We start from the raw sequence: 18,407 nt of genomic DNA on the forward strand, positions 1-18,407 counted from the left end.
AAAGTTAACAGGATTCTTTTAAACACATCTTTTTCTTAAATGGTTTTTGGTCACCTAAGTTTAGCTCTAAGAGCAACTTTTAGTATATTGTGCAGAGGCAAAATACATTTTAATATCCAAGCCCCTGAACACAAGTATGTTAGGACAGCTCAGATCCACCAGGCTCTGAGCAGGGTCTTAACCACATCACTCAATTCCCAGAAGTGAAGTGGAGCCTTCCTTGGAGTGACAAGGAGCGCCTGAGAGGAGCACTGGAGCAAGTAGCAGACAGGTCATCAGTAAGGAGCAGCCAGGCAGGTGCGGCCAGCCACACGCATGCCCATGGATGGCAACTTCCTGAGACCTTCACCTCTGATCTTCCACAAACCTGACTTCAAGTCACCACTGATTAAGCACCTGAATATACAAGGCCTAAGTATGCCCTTGGGAAAATAGGCTGAGGTTTTGGTTCTAAGGTACATGAGCATGGCCCTTTGTGGTAGTGCTATTCCTGCTTCCAACTCCTGGGGGTGCTTAGGAACATTCTCTTAAGCTCTTTCCAGGTCACCTAAGCCAGGACATGCCTTAATGTGTGAAATGCTCTCTGTGGGTCACAGAGCAAGGCTGTTACCACTGAAGACCTAGTTTTAATAAAATGGTCAATATTTCTTTGAAAATTGAAATTATAATGCATAAAACACTTAAAAGGTAACTGCTTTTTGTTTTTAATAGGAAGAGAGATGTGACCTCTTCCCTGCTTTAGCGAATTCTTAGAATTATAAATAAATGTTGTATTGAGCGGAAAATTGGGGTATGCACATACATTTTAAAACATTTCTTGTAGTAAATTTATGATCCCTGTGAAAATCTGCAAAGTATGTAATTCAGTATGTTTTTCCTGATCAAAGACTGAAAGAACTAACCTATGTGTGTGCTGAAATAAACCCAAGGGTAGCTTACCCCTCTAAATACAGGTAAGACTACTTTTGGTTTAATTCTAAATCGAGGGGCCCTTTCTTAATTCAATTTCTAACCCCTCAAACCCTCGTCCCCGAAAACAAAGTTCTGCATGTAATGCACTCAGTCTCCTAGTAACATCTGCGAGAGGTACCAGGCTGGTCAGAGTGTAACAGGTCCTACATGTATGAGGATTCCTCATGACCACACTTCTCAGCAAGTAGCTCAACCATGCACCTTTGCTTTCTGATGAAAACCTGGCACAGCGGCTGGGGTTGTAGCTCAGTGGTAGAGCGCTTGCCTAGCACATGTGAGGCACTGGGTTTGATCCTTAGCAACCACACACAGAAAATAAATAAAGTATTTTGTCTATTTACAACTAAAAGAAAAAGAAAAACTGGCACAGACTTCCTGTTTACGAGTTACATGAAAACAGAACCCTCACATACTCCTAAATTGCATACACGACTTGAACTTGAGATCTATTTGAAGTGTTCTTTTTTAAAATAACTTTTTTTCAGAAAGTATAAGGGCTATATCAGTATGATCCCAAGAAAAACATGTCACCTCAAAATAAAATAAATAAATACCCCACTGGCTAAAAGCAAACATTTATTAGTGTAACTTTTAGTTGAAATGAGAAACCACACACTTATCCATAAGTGCTGAAGCAAGTGTCTTCAGCAAATCTACGATTTCGGGAAAACAGCTGCACATGTATTAGTGTGGTGGGAGCGGGGGAAACATGCCGCGAATAGAAAATAAGGTCAGAAAAGGCATCTTGCCATGGGCCTCTGAAGGCAGGGTTTAGAGAACTTAGATGTAGCTTAAAGCACTGTTCATACACACTTTTGTTTTGACTAAATCAGCTTCTAATCTTATTTTCTATTTCCAGAGTGTATATATTAAATAAAGCGCAAATGTCAAGGGATCATCAACCAAAAAGAAAATTTTTTAATTAAAAAAAAAAAGTTAATGGGGGCAAGATCAAATTGGGTGAAAGCTTGAGGAGCTACTTTAAAGCAAACTTGGGGTGAAGGCACAGTACCGTACGAGGGCACTGAGTCTCGGGGGTCATTCTCTCCACATAACACCTGGCTGTCTGGACAAAGCAAAACGACAAAGCTTTCACTATCACATTTGAATTACCCTCCCCACTCCCCTTCCCCAGCAACACCTGTGCGCCCAGGGTAGCCCTGACTTACTATGATCAATGTAAAATGTCCGTCCATCCAGGTGAATTCTTTCTTCCCAACCAGGCTAGCATCCAGGGAAGGGCGGGGGGCAGGGAGAGAATACAAACGTCAATCAGCGACTCCAAATTCAGAGGCAACATTGGAAAACCATAGAACCCTTTCTTACCCTTCTCTTCTTGGATACATCTTTACACCGAGAATAAATAAAATATAAACATTTCAGGTAAACTCCTGACCTCTAGCAATATGCACATGTTCAACCATCTCAGATTCCTTGGTTGGGGGGTGGGTGGGGGGCGGGAATCTTGAAAGCTCTAAGGGGAAGCATCAGCATGCCATGGGAGAGTTGGGCTGGAAGAGCTCATTTGGTTAAATAAATACTGAGTAGTACAGGGAGGGAAGGGGAGGGCTAATATAAACACATTAGACACAGTGACTTCATTCATGTTATTAAGAGGTTGTGTCCTCGGCTGTGAACTCTCCTTATTCAAACTCAGGAGCTAAACGATTTGGATACTGTTTAAGATGAGGCTGGTAAGTGCTCATCCTTCCATCTATCCTGATTTCCTATCTGAAACTCTGGAATCCAACAGATTCTGACAATGTACCTTCCAAACATTTTCCAGCCTCTTTGTCTCTGAACCCAGGAACTAAGTAGACGTGAACAGGGAGGGATATTGATTGTACTGAAAACAGACTGAATGCCAACTTTCGTAGCTTCAAACTTTGCTCCATCAGGTAGCGGGAAGTTTCTTAATGCTTGGAAAACAATAGTTAAGAAAAATCCCCTTTAAAAGAAAGCAGTCTTAGCCTTCGAGCCTGCCCCCACTCCAAGCTTTGTCAGGGCAGGTTGCTGAGGAGGATGCATGGGAAAGATTCACTCGGATTCCCCTCTGGACCAAAGGGCTCCACTCCCTCAAAGAGAACTTAAAAAATTAGACGTGTGAACAGTCACCAACAAGGAAGAAAAAACTTGAAATATCTGTAGGTTAAATGACACATACAAACTTCCTGAGATGGTTTATGCCTTTTTCTCTCACACCATTTTCATTTTATTCCCCATTAGCTAAAATAGAAATATGGGTGGAACTCACAGGGTGCTACGTTGTAAAATAAATGCAAGCTGCCTAAACTGTCACCTGTACTGAATGCTTCTTGCATACTTTAGTTTACAGTCTATCTGCCACTAGTGGCTGGCAATTCAGAAACTTCTTTCCCAACTACTGAACACATACCTGGAATGCACTAATAGAAACCCACCAAACACCCAATCCTATTCAGACATGCAGGCTGATGGGACCCAGGGTGTATGGAGAAGGAGATGCTCTCAGGACCTTTCTTCCTCCACACTGGATGGATAAATGAAGAACAGTCTCAGACTGTTCCATGAGCCTCCAATGTACTTACAGGAAGAGGGCCGAGGTCATTGGGGTTTAACGATGCCTTTGACCGCATGTGTACTGGAAACTTCAGGCGTGGATCTTCCTGCAGGAAAAATGTAAAGGGTGGGCCGTGTTAAGAGGGACTCCCTGGTGTAGTTACCAGCTCTCCTTTTCTTGAATTGGGCATTCCAAATCGACCAGGTTGCCTGTGCGTGGGCCACGGAAGGATCCCAGCTCTCTGCTCTGCACAGGAAGCCTGGCTGACCAGCTCCCAAATGAGATTCTACTCTTCCTCCTTGTGCTTGGTGAAAGGAGAGTAAGAACATTTAAATAAAAGGTTAACTATATCCCAAGACTTTGAGAAGCTGAGGGGTAAGGCTTGCAGCAGTGATTTACCTTGGAAATCAGAGTGGAGGGAGCCATTGGTGACATGGCGCCACTTCAGAGAGGGGGCAGGACAAGGGCTGTGGATGTCCCTGTGGACCCTGATGTGGGAGGAACAGCAGTCCTGTGGGCCTGGCACCCTCCACTCCTTCCTGAGCTACATAGATTCCGAATCTGGTCTGATGGGAAGTCCTGTGGCTATTCCAGAGACAGTCCGTTTCATCCGGTGAAATCATAGGACCCTCGCTTTGGAACTTTACCCAGATTCCCAACTGAGTTCTCCTGATTGGATTCTCATTCATGCTTTAGTATAAAAGCTTACAAGAGATTTTTCTTAAGGGATATGTTTCATGAGATACCACAGAAAAGAAACGTAGACTCTAAAACTTGAGCCATGATCTACAAAGAATAGCGAGATGCACCATGTTGTAGCACCCCTGGTTAGGAGGCTGGTGCAGGGTCTATTTCTTGAAGTGAGGAAACTGAGTGTTAGAACACTGACTTGCACAAATTCATGCGTGAATTGCTTCTTCAATACAATTGAAAGTGTTTTTAAATGGAATGCAAAGGTTCAGCATCTTTTAAATCAGGGTTTCCCTAAGTCTTAAAAATATAAGAGATCAGAGTCCTGGTTAGTTCAAAAAAACAGTCTGGGGACTGCCTGATCAAAAGACGATACATGCATAGACCACTTAAAATGTGATGTAACTCAGAGAATCCATGTCTTTTTTGGTGGGGAGGGTGGTACTGGGGATTGAACCCAGGGGCTCTTTATAACTGAGTTTCATTCCCAGCCATTTGTATTTTGAGACAGGGTCTTGCTAGGTTGCTGGAGATAACCTTAAATTTGGGATCTTCCCTCCTCAGCCTCCTAAATCACGGGGATTAACTAATGCTCCACCACGCTCAGTTGAGGATCCATGTCTTTAAACTCGGACGATTAGAAAACGAATGCTAAAACCCAAAATAATGCAGTGTCAATCAGAATAACACATTATCAGCTCAGGATTAAAAATCAAATTTCTGAGACATTTGACATTAGATTCATTCAATTTTATCAAAGCATTTGCTGCTGTCAAATTATTAAAAAGGTTTTCTGTTTCAACAGTTTTCTGAGCCAACAATAAGTTATATTATCCCAGGATTATAACCAAATGACAGATTTGGGAACTGGTAAGAATCAAGAGTTCACAGAAAATAAAACGAACCATTGCTTTCTGTCAACTATAGCAAACTTCTAATCGAGGAACCAATCTTTTAATGATTTATTTCATTTGTAATGAATGCTGACCCCGAATCATATATATATTTAAAGACTAAGAAATGACACAAAATCCAGTATTCTACAGCATACTGGAATGCAGGCAGAACAAACATATATACTAAACATATTTGGGATTTAGAAGGTCCAAGAAGCTGGTAATCTGGTAAAATTATGTGACTGGTTAATTGCAGACAGAGGAAAAACTTAAAGCATAGGACTCCAAAGCTGCCCAACTGGATAAAGTCACAGCTTCCAAGGACTCTTGGGTGCCCATGTAGCCAATGACCATGCCAGGTGTAGAGCCAGACTCTTACACACAGGAGGTCGGGCTTCTGCATGCTGTACCAAGGCCAGTCACACCTTCCAATCACATGAAGTCAAGTGTGCAAGACAACTGGCTGGTAGTTTAGAGAAAGGGAGAAAGAAGCCGAGATTAAAGCAAATTCCAGTTGGTGTGGGGACTGGAGTGGAGCAAGAAGTATAATATAAGTTTAGCTTCACAGTCTGCTAAACTGACCTCACATGGAAACCCAGACTTCTTGGGATGTGAGGGCCAGAGGGGTCATATTATTTCCCCAATAATCAAAATAATGGTAGTAGCTGCCAGTGATCAAATTCTGAGGATGTCTGGAGATCATCACAAAGCTGTTCTCCCACTGAGGCCTAGGGTCAGTAGGGACAGCTTCAGGGATGATGGGAAGGTGGAAGGCTAATGAGGTCTTGAATGATAAGAATACAAATGAATCAAATATGCAGACACATGGGCTGTTCATCCCTCTCCTTGGTAGTCAGGGATCTCTTTCATGCTTGAATTGCTTCTTCAATTCAATTGAAAGTGTTTTTAAATGGAATGCAAAGGTTCAGCATCTTCTCTTAAATCAGGGTTTCCCTAAGTCTTAAAAATATAAGAGATGGGAGTCCTGGTTAGTTCAAAAAAACAGCTGTGTTTTTCCTTCTTTCCTTCCTGGAAGAGACCATGCCTAGGCTACAATCAATTTTATTTGTTTGAACTTGGAAAGAAAACAAAGCTGAAACTTAACTAAGGTGTAATCTTTCTTGTTACAAAAACAAGCCAGTGCTTTGTGCCGTGAGAGGCATGGACATCCTTTTGTACTCAGACACTCTTTGAGCTGTTCCCTTAGCAGAAAACACCAGGTGAGGCCTCCTGGGCTGCCAACCGCCACTTAACAGCCTTTAGCACGCACTCCTTGCTACCTGACCCAGGTGGAGACAAGGCTATTCTTTCCTGTATTTTCTGTTTCCTTTTAAAATAGTTACGCATATTCCAAATGGACTGTCAGCAGGCTACCTTCATCATTCGTGTCTAGGAATGGCTGTCATAAAACACCCAAGGTGCACCCGGGGAAGCACGGGCCTGGATCTTCTGCTGCTTCTGGTTAGCACCAGAATCGGAAGTTCCCGGGCTAAAGGGGGGAGGGGTACTATTTTCATTATTATCAACTGTCCTACCAGATTGTTTTCCTTTTCCTATCCTAATGGTCAAATCAAAGGAGGGCTGCACTGTCCTCCTATTTATTCTTTCAGAAAGTAAACAAACCAAATTTTAAGTCAGAAAATCATCTTTACTGTTCCCTGCCCCTCTGTAATTTGTTAAAATAGACATGGCACTCCGAGTGCATCTTCTATACTGAGACTCTCTGGCTGTTCTTTGTTTAGAGATAATGCAGCCGGGTCAGCACACCTGGGTTTAGGGAAGAAGGTGGCAACTTGGGGGATATCCAGTTGTCCCCTTAAGGATTTTTAACAGCAGCATTTGTGACAAAATGTTGTTCTATCAAATTAAAATTTTAAATGAGTAAATTTGTCAATAACAGTTGTCTGGGTAAAAAGGGGCAACTGGAAATTAAAACTGGGCTTCATTCAGCAATGGTGGCAGCAATAAATAAGGATAGTACTATTTAAAATAAAATCTGCCCGGCTGCAATTACACTGCAGTTGTGGCGTGAAAGGCTGTGAAAAGGTTAGGGGATTTGATTACTAAGCTAGTTCAAATTACTAAAATCATAGCTTATGTTGGCAAGTCACAGTGGCTCCATACACGGATCCATCTGCTTTTATAATATTTACCCCCCCGATTCTGGAGCTCCAATTTCTGGCCACGGATTTGAAATTATAGAAGCACTATAGGAAATGGGAACACCAGCAGATAGCCAGGGTTCTGTGTCAATGACAAAAAAGACCCAAATCCAATCTTCACTAGTCTGTTTTCCAAAGAGCTGCCTGTCTCTTATTCTCATCTGGCCCACAAACCTGTAATACTATCTTTAGACTAAAAGGTGAGTCAAACAAAACTCTGTGTCATTATATGCCTTAGACGCAGTTATCAGTTTACCAAATGAATGTCATCAGATCTCAATGATAAGTGCTCTTGGCAGGTGAGTAAATTCCCTTACTGCAAAATAGCAAGAGCTGTAAGAGCGGCTCTCACTGAAGACTGTTTGGAAATGTGTGGGGCATTTTTAGTTATCAGTATTTCGGGGGTGGGTGATGGCAGCTATTAGCTCTCAGTGTCAGGAGCCAAGGATGTTAGACATCTCACAGCAGAAGGCCCAGGCCTGCCTCGGTGCCAAGAATGCCCTCACAGGGACATACTGCACCACTCTGCATGACTGTAGGGAGCGCCCTCAAGACCAGTCCTTAAGGACTGGATTAACATCACACCACACACCAAGTACAAATGACAGTCCAGGTCACCTTGGTCGACGCCTTTTCCTTAACGTTATACTCCTGCTCTCCCAACTGGACATATTGGTGTGGACCACTTGGGAAAGGAATCCAAAGCAGATCCAAGGCTGAAGAGCTGGAACCAGAGACAATCTCCAAACTCAACCAGCTTTCACAAAACATCAGTCCTAAGCAAGCAGCACAAACGATGCAAGGACCAAGGGAGTCTGGGAAGGGACTCTACTCAGACGACCAGGGACAGGGGGCAGGGGGCAATACGCACCTCCTGCAGCATCAAAACCCAGAGATGAAAGAACACATTTCAGTTGACTTAGAGGTCTATAGATTATATAGTAGAAAAACACCAGCCACTTCTAAGAACCACCACAGCCTGCCTTGAAAAAGCCACCACGGATTCGGCAAAAGAAATGAAGTGAGAGAGGAATATGAAGAGGTGCACATTCACATTTGCATACTACGTCACTCAAGTTCTTTCTCACAAATGATCCAGGAGCACAATGAGATAACAACATGGTAAGAAAAATCGATTATGACAAAACGTTTACTGAAGAGAGTGATCAGATTTACAACCAAGTCATTCAATGCATGAGATGCAAAATACTGATGTGACATAAACACTAAAAACTAAAGCCATAGGACAGGAAAGGTGGGGTAATGTCAATAAAGTTTCAAAAGAAATCTGACAAAGAAAAAGTATTTTTAAATAATTTGTAGGAGGTGTGATGAAGTACCAAAACAAAACAAAAAAAAACCCTAGCAATATGGAACACATTTATTCCAAATGTGGCCACATCTCTAACTATACTGGCCATGTCCCCAGTGTGCTGTGAGGACAGGCAGGCCAACCCGACAGCAATACCCTGCAGCTGGCATCTGTGCTCAGACCCTCTCTGCCCGCCAGTCCAGACCTGCAGCACAGACGCGGGCCAGAAGACCCTCGGGAGACATGCTTTGGAGTCTGGCAAACTCCCAAGAGCTTCGAGTGCTGAGCAGAGAATCAATGCCAGACCTCACGATGAACACGGAGCCCAAGAAAAGCAGAGCCTTACCCATGTCGTAGTCTTTGTGTTATGGTCAATGAAGAAGGGCCGGCCGTTGGGAGCTATCCTCATTTCCCAGCCCGGTGGCAGGAAGCTCTGTGTGACTTTGTGTTGTGGTTTGGGGGAGTTGTAAGGTGATGGCTGTGGGGACTGTGGATTGGAAAGGGTATCTTTCACAGCCCGGCGTATGGGCGAATCCTTGGCACCCTAAGGAATAATAATGAGCATTAGAACTCTTGACCGTGCGCCATTCCAGTGCGTCAAATGCACCCAGGGCTTGCAGAATGCTCCTCCTTGGACACGGACAAGGGGGAAGCTCCTGGAAACCCTGTTTCTTCATTTACTTACTTTTACATCCACCTAACTTTATACTTTGTTTTTATTTACACTTTTTTTAATTGTTGGTTAAACACACAACAATATTAAATACTCATAACCATCATTCTTCAGCAATCACTTGGTAAGTATCAAAAATACTCTTTTATATTAAGCCTTATGGATGGAGAATTTACAGAGAATGGAGAAAAAATATGCCCCTGCTCTCAACGAGCTCACAGTCTAACCAAAGAACAGATTGGCAGATTTTAAAGCACAGAAGAAAAAACCTCCACCAACGGAGACAATCGCCTGGAATGACAGAGTTAGTTGTTAGCCATGTTTGCGTCAGAGCCCGGAAGAGCTGTCACCCTTTCCCACCTAGCAGCAGCCCGACCCAGAGAAAGAAGAAACCAACCCACAGTCAAGTTTAGAACCTCAAATGTTTCCTCTCTGGCTTTTCTAACTCTGACATTTGTGACATCCAGGGATGGCACTAAACAACACAAACAGGAGAGCGCAAAGCAGATGTCCAGCAATGACTCAGAGGGCAGATGTGCATCAGAGACACGAATGCCCATCCCATGAGAGACCCTACAGTCAAAGGAAAAAATGATCAAAGCAAGAGCTATGTTTCGAAACTCAATATAAGCACTGGTACTTGAGAGAGTTATTATGCAGTTCTAATGCGGTAACAGGCAAGAAGGAGCAAAACACAACAAGAATGAAAGAAGTTCTGAGAAGAGGGGCCACATCCAGCACAAGTTACCATGCACGGTGTCAGCCAGATGAGGATGAGGACCGTGCAAGGCCTGGATGTTAACTGGGTGAGACGGAGAAGCATGTGGGGAGGCTACACAAGGACATCCCCGGGACACACGACTCATCAGGAGGAGGCTGCAAAACTGAAGTCCGCGTTGAGAGAGAAGAGAGATGAGGAGAAGCCACAGGACAGAGGTGACCCCAGTTAGACGAGGGAGCCTTCTCACCTCCAGTGGGGCAGATAAAGTTACAGTTGGCGAACTGAGGCTACGAGGCCGGCGGATCTGAGGCTCGATTAGGTGGTTGTTACTGTTTGTGGCTGATCCGGAGGCACCATCTTCTGCAAGCTATTTTGGAGGCAAAAACAAGTTAGCTTCATATGAGGATCTCCCTGCGTGTGACTAGAAGCGTGAACCCAAACAACACCACACAGCAATAATAAGAGGGTTGGCCTAGTTCAAGCATGAGGAAATAATTAAACATAATAATGGGGGAAAGGATGGGGAAACACATTCAAGGGGAATAAAAATGAATCACTGGCCCCCATAAAAACTAGCCTCAGAAGAAGGGGGCGCAGGGTAGGGCTGCATCAGGCTGATTTTGAAAATACCTTTCATGTTACATTTAAAAAATATATCCAAGGACAGAGTAATTTGAGGACCAAAGTCTTCCTTAGGCAAATGCTATACCAAAGTAATTAAAGTAATGCATGTCTTTTCTGAGACCTTTTTTTTTTTGTAAACAACGTCTTCAGAGCAATACATAAACACTGGGAGAGGACGTGGGTGATGTGTGTCCTGTTTGTTACGGCCTGGGCCTGCGTTTAGGTTGGATGGCGATCTTCATACCTGCATGATTGGTCGCGTCCAAGTTGTGGTTCGATTGTTATGATTGACATAGTATGTGCGTCCCTTAGCATCTTTTCTTTCTTCCCAGCCTGAAGGTAGGCCCGGCGTGGTATGTACATAGGCCACTGATGGCTGTTTGTGCAAGAAATCGTTATTATTTAACAACTAGCATTTGTATTCTGCTCAGTTTTAATAAAGTAACACATAACCAGATGATTCTACTTTCTGGACAAGTTAATTTTATTTGCACAGAAAACATTCCAAAGAGTATCTGAAAGACAATGATAGCTTTTTAAGAGCTTCAAATCCACTGTGAGAGGAACCCCACACAGCTGGGTGAAGGGGCTCCACATTCTCAGACTCAACTTTCTGACCCTGAGGTCTCACCTGTTGCTAAGGTGACTGTTTTTAGGAAAGAGAAAGACACTATAATCTGTTCTAGTTACTAAACTTCACTGTCTGTCAAACCATGTACAGCTGAAAGGCATTCAAGCTACTCAACACTCCTGGACACTCCTGTTCCACACAAGTGGCACAGGGGTGCTCCTCTAGTGCAGTCCTGGGTTCTTCCAGCTACTGAGGCCCTGTACATGATAGCATCTGGGGCAGAATAAAAATCCAATACAGACTCCCATGGTGGCATCTAAGGAGCACAGGTACACCTGCATGACTCAGCTGGGGAGGTCCTCTGTCACCAGACAGAAGAATCCCAAGGAGCCTCATAAACTGAGGCCACTCCTACTCAGTACACCGATAAGGAGTGTGTCCCTTTAACTGGCCAATGAACAATGGGCAGTCTCCAGATAGACTGACTACATTTGGCTAACCCAAGCTAGATTGCAGAAAGAGACTTTTGTTTCTAAGAAGTAGTCCAAGAAAGGAAGTCTGGATGCAGGAACACCAGAGGAGCAAGGATGGGTCAGGGACTCATGAGGTCATTGGATGTGTGGGGTGAGAGCTGTCCTGGGAAGGGCACATCCTAGACTGGCACCTATAGACAAGTGCTCAGAAACAGGAGGGCAGCCAGGGCCCCCAGGCTCCTGGGAGAAGGAACCAGGTCCAACAACTAGGAGTGACCTGTTCTGTGAGGCTGCTGCTGCCCTGGGTGTTACCTTTCCTAGTTAGGGTAGCTTCTCTGAGCTTCCAGGCGTCTCACCAGGTTTACTCTTTTTTTAATGAGGTTGAGGATGTAGATCTGTTGACCCTACACCTTCCTGTCTTTATACCACCATTTCTGTTCACTACTAACAACCTGAGTAGTCAAAGAAGGTCATAGTCACAGGGCCCCTCAGTGGACCCCAGAAAAGCACAAGCAAGTCCCCTGCAGGTACTCAGGGCTGCATCCAAAGAGGCTCTGGAGGCCACTTCATAAGCTTAACAGCACACTCTGGAGAAAAAGCAACTGCACAATTAACTGGGAAGCAACAGACTCAGTAGTTACTGCTGACCCAGCAAAGCAAGATTATTATCCTGCTAAAAATGCAGCGACCATTTCCTTGACTTTTTTTTTTTTTTTTGGTAAATCCTAAAGGTGTCATAAAATAATTCCAAGATGACCACCTGGATCCAGGTGGGGAGAGATTCGACAGGAGCAGAAGAAACCTCAACTTGCAGACTTCAGTCCTCTCATGACTAGACAGATTAACCCACAGCCTGAGCAGAGCTCCCTGTTCTTCCTTCTCCAGCTGGACACTAACACAAAGCACTAATTCTAGGCTACCTTTATTTGAGGCAATGATAAAAACCTACTCTTAGCAGCCAATCAGTATTTTTGGCAAAGTGCATGCTACCATATTCTGACTTACAATGATTTATATATTCAAAATGCCTCTGACTAAATGAAATACTAAGTGGAGTCTGTTTTTTTGTCCTTTTTTTAGTACTAGGGTGAACCCAGGGGGCTTACCACTGAGCTCCACCCTAGTCCTTTTTATTTTATTTTCTAAAACTTTTGAGACTGGGTCTAAGTTGCTTAGGGCCTCACTAACTTGCTGAGGCTGGCCTCAAAACTGGGATCCTCCCTGCCTCAGCCTCTTGAGTCACCAGGATTACCTGCTGTGTTACTTTTTTGGGGGGAGGCAATTCTGCTCTCAGAAAACTCAGTTCCAGAAAATCTTCAGACTACTAGAACAATTGAGTGTCCCTGGAAACCATACTTATGGGGTGACTGATAAGTTGCAAAAACTTGGCTGTGCTGTGGGTAATCTCAGAACTGAAGTCTAAGCTGTTCGAATTTCCAGGGACTAGGTCATTTTCACCGATAGTGCAATTAACAGTACTAACCAGTTTATGGAAAACTGCAGAGTAGTCGAGAGAGAACACTGAATTTGATTAAAATGTCCATTGTACCTTCTATTGAGAATTGAACTGGTGATCTGCAATTTAGTGGCATTTATGTGAGAGGGTGTTATTAAAATGTTTCTTTACTGTGTCCTCTCCAAATGAGCATGTAGAACAGTCTGTGCTGAGGAGTCCATTTGTGACTCAAAACACTGCCTGGATGCACATGGCTAGTACATCCTGGGAACAGCCCCAGCCTTGGGGCCATCCAGACTTCTACTACTGCTGTGTGCATACAGCATGCTCCAGACCACCTCGGGAAATGAGGTGGGTTATCAAAAATACAAAAACAACAACCCCCCCCCCCCCAACCTGTGGCTTAGTATATTTACCATCTCACAGCTTTTTACTTGTAGACTGGATTTATCTCTGTGTTGTATGATGCCAAACATCCACCAACTCCTGCTTTACAACAGCTCTGTTTCTTTCATTAAAATGATGAACTCGATCATGTTTTAAACTGAACAAGTATCAATATGGTTTTGTAAATAACCACTTTGATACTGACCACCACAGATTCTCCAAGACTGGCTTGAATCCTGCCAGAGCAGTATGTTAGTGTAATTTTAGAATCTGCACAGTAAAGATCAAAGGACTGTGTTGTTCCTCTCCTGGTATCTCAAAGGGAGGGCTCTGGCTTAGCCAGCCAGAAAGTGACACCAGTGTGCATTTACTTGCCACACATCAAAGGGCTATGGTTGCTTAGGTGAGAATCAGGTATATGAGCCTAAATACCCTTCAGTGTGGAAAATTTATACAAAGTGAGCTACACTCACATCACTGAATATTAAGTGATTATTAACATGTCCCAGAAGGATGACCGTAAGTAAAAAAGAACCAATTTGTTGAGCATTATGTATATGACAATTTACTTTTCTAAAAGAAAACAGCATGGGTGTGTACATGGGAAAGCCCAGAGGAAGGAGCAAGGTAGCCCACCCCGGGGAGCTCCAGCCTGGGCACACACTTCAGTGTAGGACAATGTGCAGAGGGGCAGGAAAGGGGGTTCATGAGGCAGAAACCATGTTAGGAGACAACTGGGGAACAGGACATCCAGGGCAGACAGAACAAAGGATGGTGGGGTGGAAGGGAAGTGGTGGGGTTAGATCTGGAAGGTTCCTTCCAAGTTTCTCGAGGTATGGAGAAAGCACAGCATGAATGACACATGGAGGGATTATTTTGCTCAAGTCTTCTAAAAATCAATACCCAACCCAAACCCATATTTTAATTCATGGATGAGGAAAAGGAGAACACAGGCAAGAAGTCAGGAAAAGGGAAGTTTTTGGAGTCGGATGGAATCTTTCAGATGGATCACCTTGTCCTGCCAGGGGACTCGGATCACGGAGCCTGGCACTACACTAATCCAGTTTATTCTGCCATTTACGATCATCAGCTGGCACAACATGCCAAGACAAAAACAGGTTGCAAGGCCAATAAAATGCAAAAATGGATGACACACTGACCATGTGCAGAGTGAGGTACTAAAATCATCTCATGGAATGATCTGTTTACCTCTAGCTCCACTACTCCCACAGACAATGCCAGCATACAGTGGAACTAAGCAAGCTCCTGTAGAATTCTTTGAAGCCTCCTGGAACCTAAGCCTGGATCACCCAATGCATGACTTTCATTGAAGCCAATGCAGCTCAATATTGTCAATCATGCTGACTGTTACTGAATGTCAATTTGATTTTCTCTCGTACAACGTTGAGCACTTGAATCTAACAATATACCTAAATCACTTTTGTAAATTATCAACATCCTTCAGAAAATCAGCTATTTTATACGTAAAGTTATTCAACACTAATGAGCAGTTACAGCAAAAACAATACAGGTGAAACAATAAGGCAAATTCTTCAAGTAGCTACTGCATCTCAAAGCACAAACTCAATGCTAATCTGACTTTAAGGATCAAGTAGAGCAGAGACAATTAAAATACCCAAAATAAAGTTACCCCCAAACATGAATAGCATAGGATATTCAAAATAACGAATAAGAAGAATAGTAGGTAATTGGCTTCAAGTAGCACCAAATTTTCTAGATCGTTTAAACATCTTAACTCATTAAGTCCCAAGTTTTTCATTCTGTGAACATAGTAATTATTTCCAAGTTACCATAAACAGTATATTTGTTGCTCAAGTTAAGTCTTTATAGGCGGGATAAAATGGGAATGCTCACTGCCCTGGGAATTATATGAACCTGTCCATTCTCCTGTGAGTCAAGTCTCTGGGGCAGAGAAAGGACACTAGCTCATGATGGAAGCAAGTCTGGCCCCCTGTTAAAAACAAACAAAAATGTGATATGGGAAATGCAGAGAATGTAGCCCAGTGCACTATTAGGACACACATGTACAAACTCATGCATTTCCTATGGCTTCTCTGATTATCTTCCAATGAAATTACTTTAACCCAGCATTCCAACAAGCAAAAGCTCATGAGGAGTACAAACACTAGAAGGCAAAACTATACTCGAAATAGTCAAATTAAACACATTTAACCAAAGCTCGATGGTATTCCTAATACATTTAATGGAGCCAAAAGTCATTCCACTTTCCCCAAAAAGGGGAAGTTCAAAATAAAAAAAAACATGTGCATCTCTGTAGCACAATGGAGCTGATCTTATTTGTTAAAAAGTGACAGCATATTCAACATTAATCAAAATATGAAACCGCCCCATCAGACCTCTGCAATTAATGTCTGATAAAATGTGTCATTACCGTTGGCTCCTCACCACCCGAGACTGTGGACGACCGTGCTCTCCTAGTTGGGGTATTGGGCTGTTAAATGATAATTGACATCAGTGAAGTGCACTCAGGGGATGACCCATTGCATAGTGAGCTGGGGATTATGGCTGTGACAGCGTTGGAAGGCAGGTGACAAGAGAGCAGAATCCCTGACACCAGCTCAGGCCAAATGAAGCTGAGCAGTCGCTGACCACCAGCAGCCAGAGGAACCCCCCACCCCTTGCTGCCCAGGGAGGCTCAGGCTGGAGCCCTGGTCTGGTGAACAACGCCAACCTCAACAAAATGAGATGGCTAAGAAAGGAAAAAATGGAAGCCAGTCTGCTTTGCTCTCACTGTCCAGGACTGAGCAGATTCCTAAATCTGAAAAACTCAACACTCAGGTGGAGGCCGCTGGTGATCAGTGAGTTCACAGCACAAGCGGGAGGAACCACCAATCTCCAGGAAAGCGAGCTCTTTGGCAAATTAAATTGACATTGATTTTGAAAAGGAGAGAAAGTGCCATTAATTCATCAAGGAAAATCACAGGATCATCAGGCTGAGGAGGACCCCTTTCATCACAGCTGATTGTTCTCTTTTGGGGACCCATACCGAACCCCTCCCGCAAAGATGCTCTCATCAAGCTTGTTATAAACCAGTCAACTCTATGTAGCTCACAACTGAATCAATTATCTTGACTAATATACTCATTAATTCATAATTTTTTAAACAAAAAACTAAAACCTAGGCCAAAATATCCTTTGAAGCCAAGTAAAAATGAACACGTTGGGAAGACACCGATTTCAAAAACTTTAAATGTGCTTCCCCCCACCGCCCCAAATTCATACATAATGAAGTATGTCAGAAAATAATCAGATGTGGGGCAATAAAAAAAAGTCAAGGTCAAAATGCCAAATCAAAAGTGTAAAACTGCATAATATTTTCACCTCCAAAACAGGAAAGAAGTTTGCATAAAATCTCTCATTTGTAATGTGTGTGTCCCACACTTCCCAAGGCAGTGCTGACCTGTCTTCCAATTTGAATATTTAATCGTTACATACCCTGGATGTTGCTAACCCTCTGCCACTTCTGTTTGCTGATAGTTACTAAACTGTGGGGCAGTGAGTACAAACTATTGCCAATTCTCTGCCTTTAAAGAGAGCAGGTGTCTTTGTGGAGTTTAGAGTTGAGGCCACAGGGATGCAAAGGAGCATGTGACTACCCAGAAGAGTTCTTCCTGTTTTAAGGGGTTGGTGAGTTTGCAGGGTCCCGCTCGCTGGAGACAGTGACAGTCATTCCACAAAGTGGAAGGAATTATGAATGTACCAAGCACTTTCCATCAAGGAAGCACATCAGAATTGGTGTAAACTGGGGTGAAAACCAAAGCAGCGAAGTTTTAAGCATTTTGTTGACCTGGGTGGCAATACCAAGTCTGTGTGTTCGAGACCCACCCTCTCCTTGGGCAATTTGCGAGGCAAGTTTCAAAGTGTCACATTGACATGGTGAATGGATCTGCACAGGAAAAACTCTTTCTTAGGAGCCAAGATTTCAAATCAGAGCCCAAAAGCCAGCTGGTGACTGGAAATAAGCATGGGTTACCGGTGGTAGGTGGGCCTGCTCTGCAACCGCGTCGGTGACACTGCAGGACCGCAGCCTTGAGGAAGGCTCTCTCTGCTGGAGGGGAGAGAAAGACAGGGAGTGTCAAAAGGCATTCCCTAGAAAGGAGCTTCACTGGTCTTAAAATTTCTATCACTCAAACCCTATGCATTAATTAAAAGAAACATCCCTCTGCAGTCATCAGAGTGATCCCTTAGGGAGTGAAGTCAGCCTGTTTCAAATCTCCGTGTTTTCAGTGGACTGGGATTCTCAATGTCCTTAGAATTAGTAGCCAAAGCCAGAGAGGGTGAGTAAACCTACTGGGAAGGAAGCTCAACTGACCCCTGCAACACTCCCAGTCTGTAACCAGCAGTAAGAAGTTAGCATGGGATGTCAGCTCTATGAGACTTCTCATGTCACAGGCATAGAGGAAAAAGGAAGAAGGAACAGAGATATAAGGCTCTTCGACATTTACTGACTCTCACAGGTGACAAAGAATCTGTTGGATTCTATGTCCCCAGGAACTCAGAATTCACCTTATCCTCCTCCTCCTGAAGGATGAGGTACTTACCATTTTAGCTTCCGAGTTCAAGTCGTACAGAACAGAAAGGAAGGAAAACAGTGGGGCTCATCTAAAACCAACCTAGTGTGCAATGTAGAATGTTCCTCCCATTCTATGTGGTTAAACAAAGCCTGACAGATCTGAATGGAGATGGGAGCAGATCACAGATGGAAAACAAGGGTCTCTCTTGGGGCAGATTTAGCCACCATACAAGTCTGTAACATGCACTTATTTTTAACATTTTACAATGACAAGTAAAATAAGATAATGTCCAAGAAAAATTTTGTGGTGGTGACAGGGACTACCATGTAGCTTTCCCACACTGACTCGTGTGGAGCAGTTGCTTTTTAAAAAATA

At 43.5% G+C, this 18,407-nt stretch overlaps 1 protein-coding gene across 2 annotated transcripts in view; it reads right to left on the reverse strand.

Annotated features, from left to right (window-relative positions):
* Positions 1-18,407, reverse strand: part of Nedd4l (NEDD4 like E3 ubiquitin protein ligase) — a 304,001-nt gene that overhangs the window by 36,163 nt on the left and 249,431 nt on the right. For both annotated transcript variants that reach the window (XM_027949006.2, XM_071602714.1), the window contains 6 exons: positions 17,492-17,566; positions 10,834-10,965; positions 10,213-10,332; positions 8,918-9,115; positions 3,540-3,617; positions 2,142-2,196 (listed from right to left, as the gene is read on the reverse strand). In XM_027949006.2, coding sequence (XP_027804807.1) covers positions 2,142-2,196; positions 3,540-3,617; positions 8,918-9,115; positions 10,213-10,332; positions 10,834-10,965; positions 17,492-17,566 — 658 coding nt within the window. The remainder of the gene's footprint in view (positions 1-2,141; positions 2,197-3,539; positions 3,618-8,917; positions 9,116-10,212; positions 10,333-10,833; positions 10,966-17,491; positions 17,567-18,407) is intronic.

This window comes from Marmota flaviventris, chromosome 16 (assembly GCF_047511675.1).
Source record: "Marmota flaviventris isolate mMarFla1 chromosome 16, mMarFla1.hap1, whole genome shotgun sequence".
Taxonomy (NCBI): domain Eukaryota; kingdom Metazoa; phylum Chordata; class Mammalia; order Rodentia; family Sciuridae; genus Marmota; species Marmota flaviventris.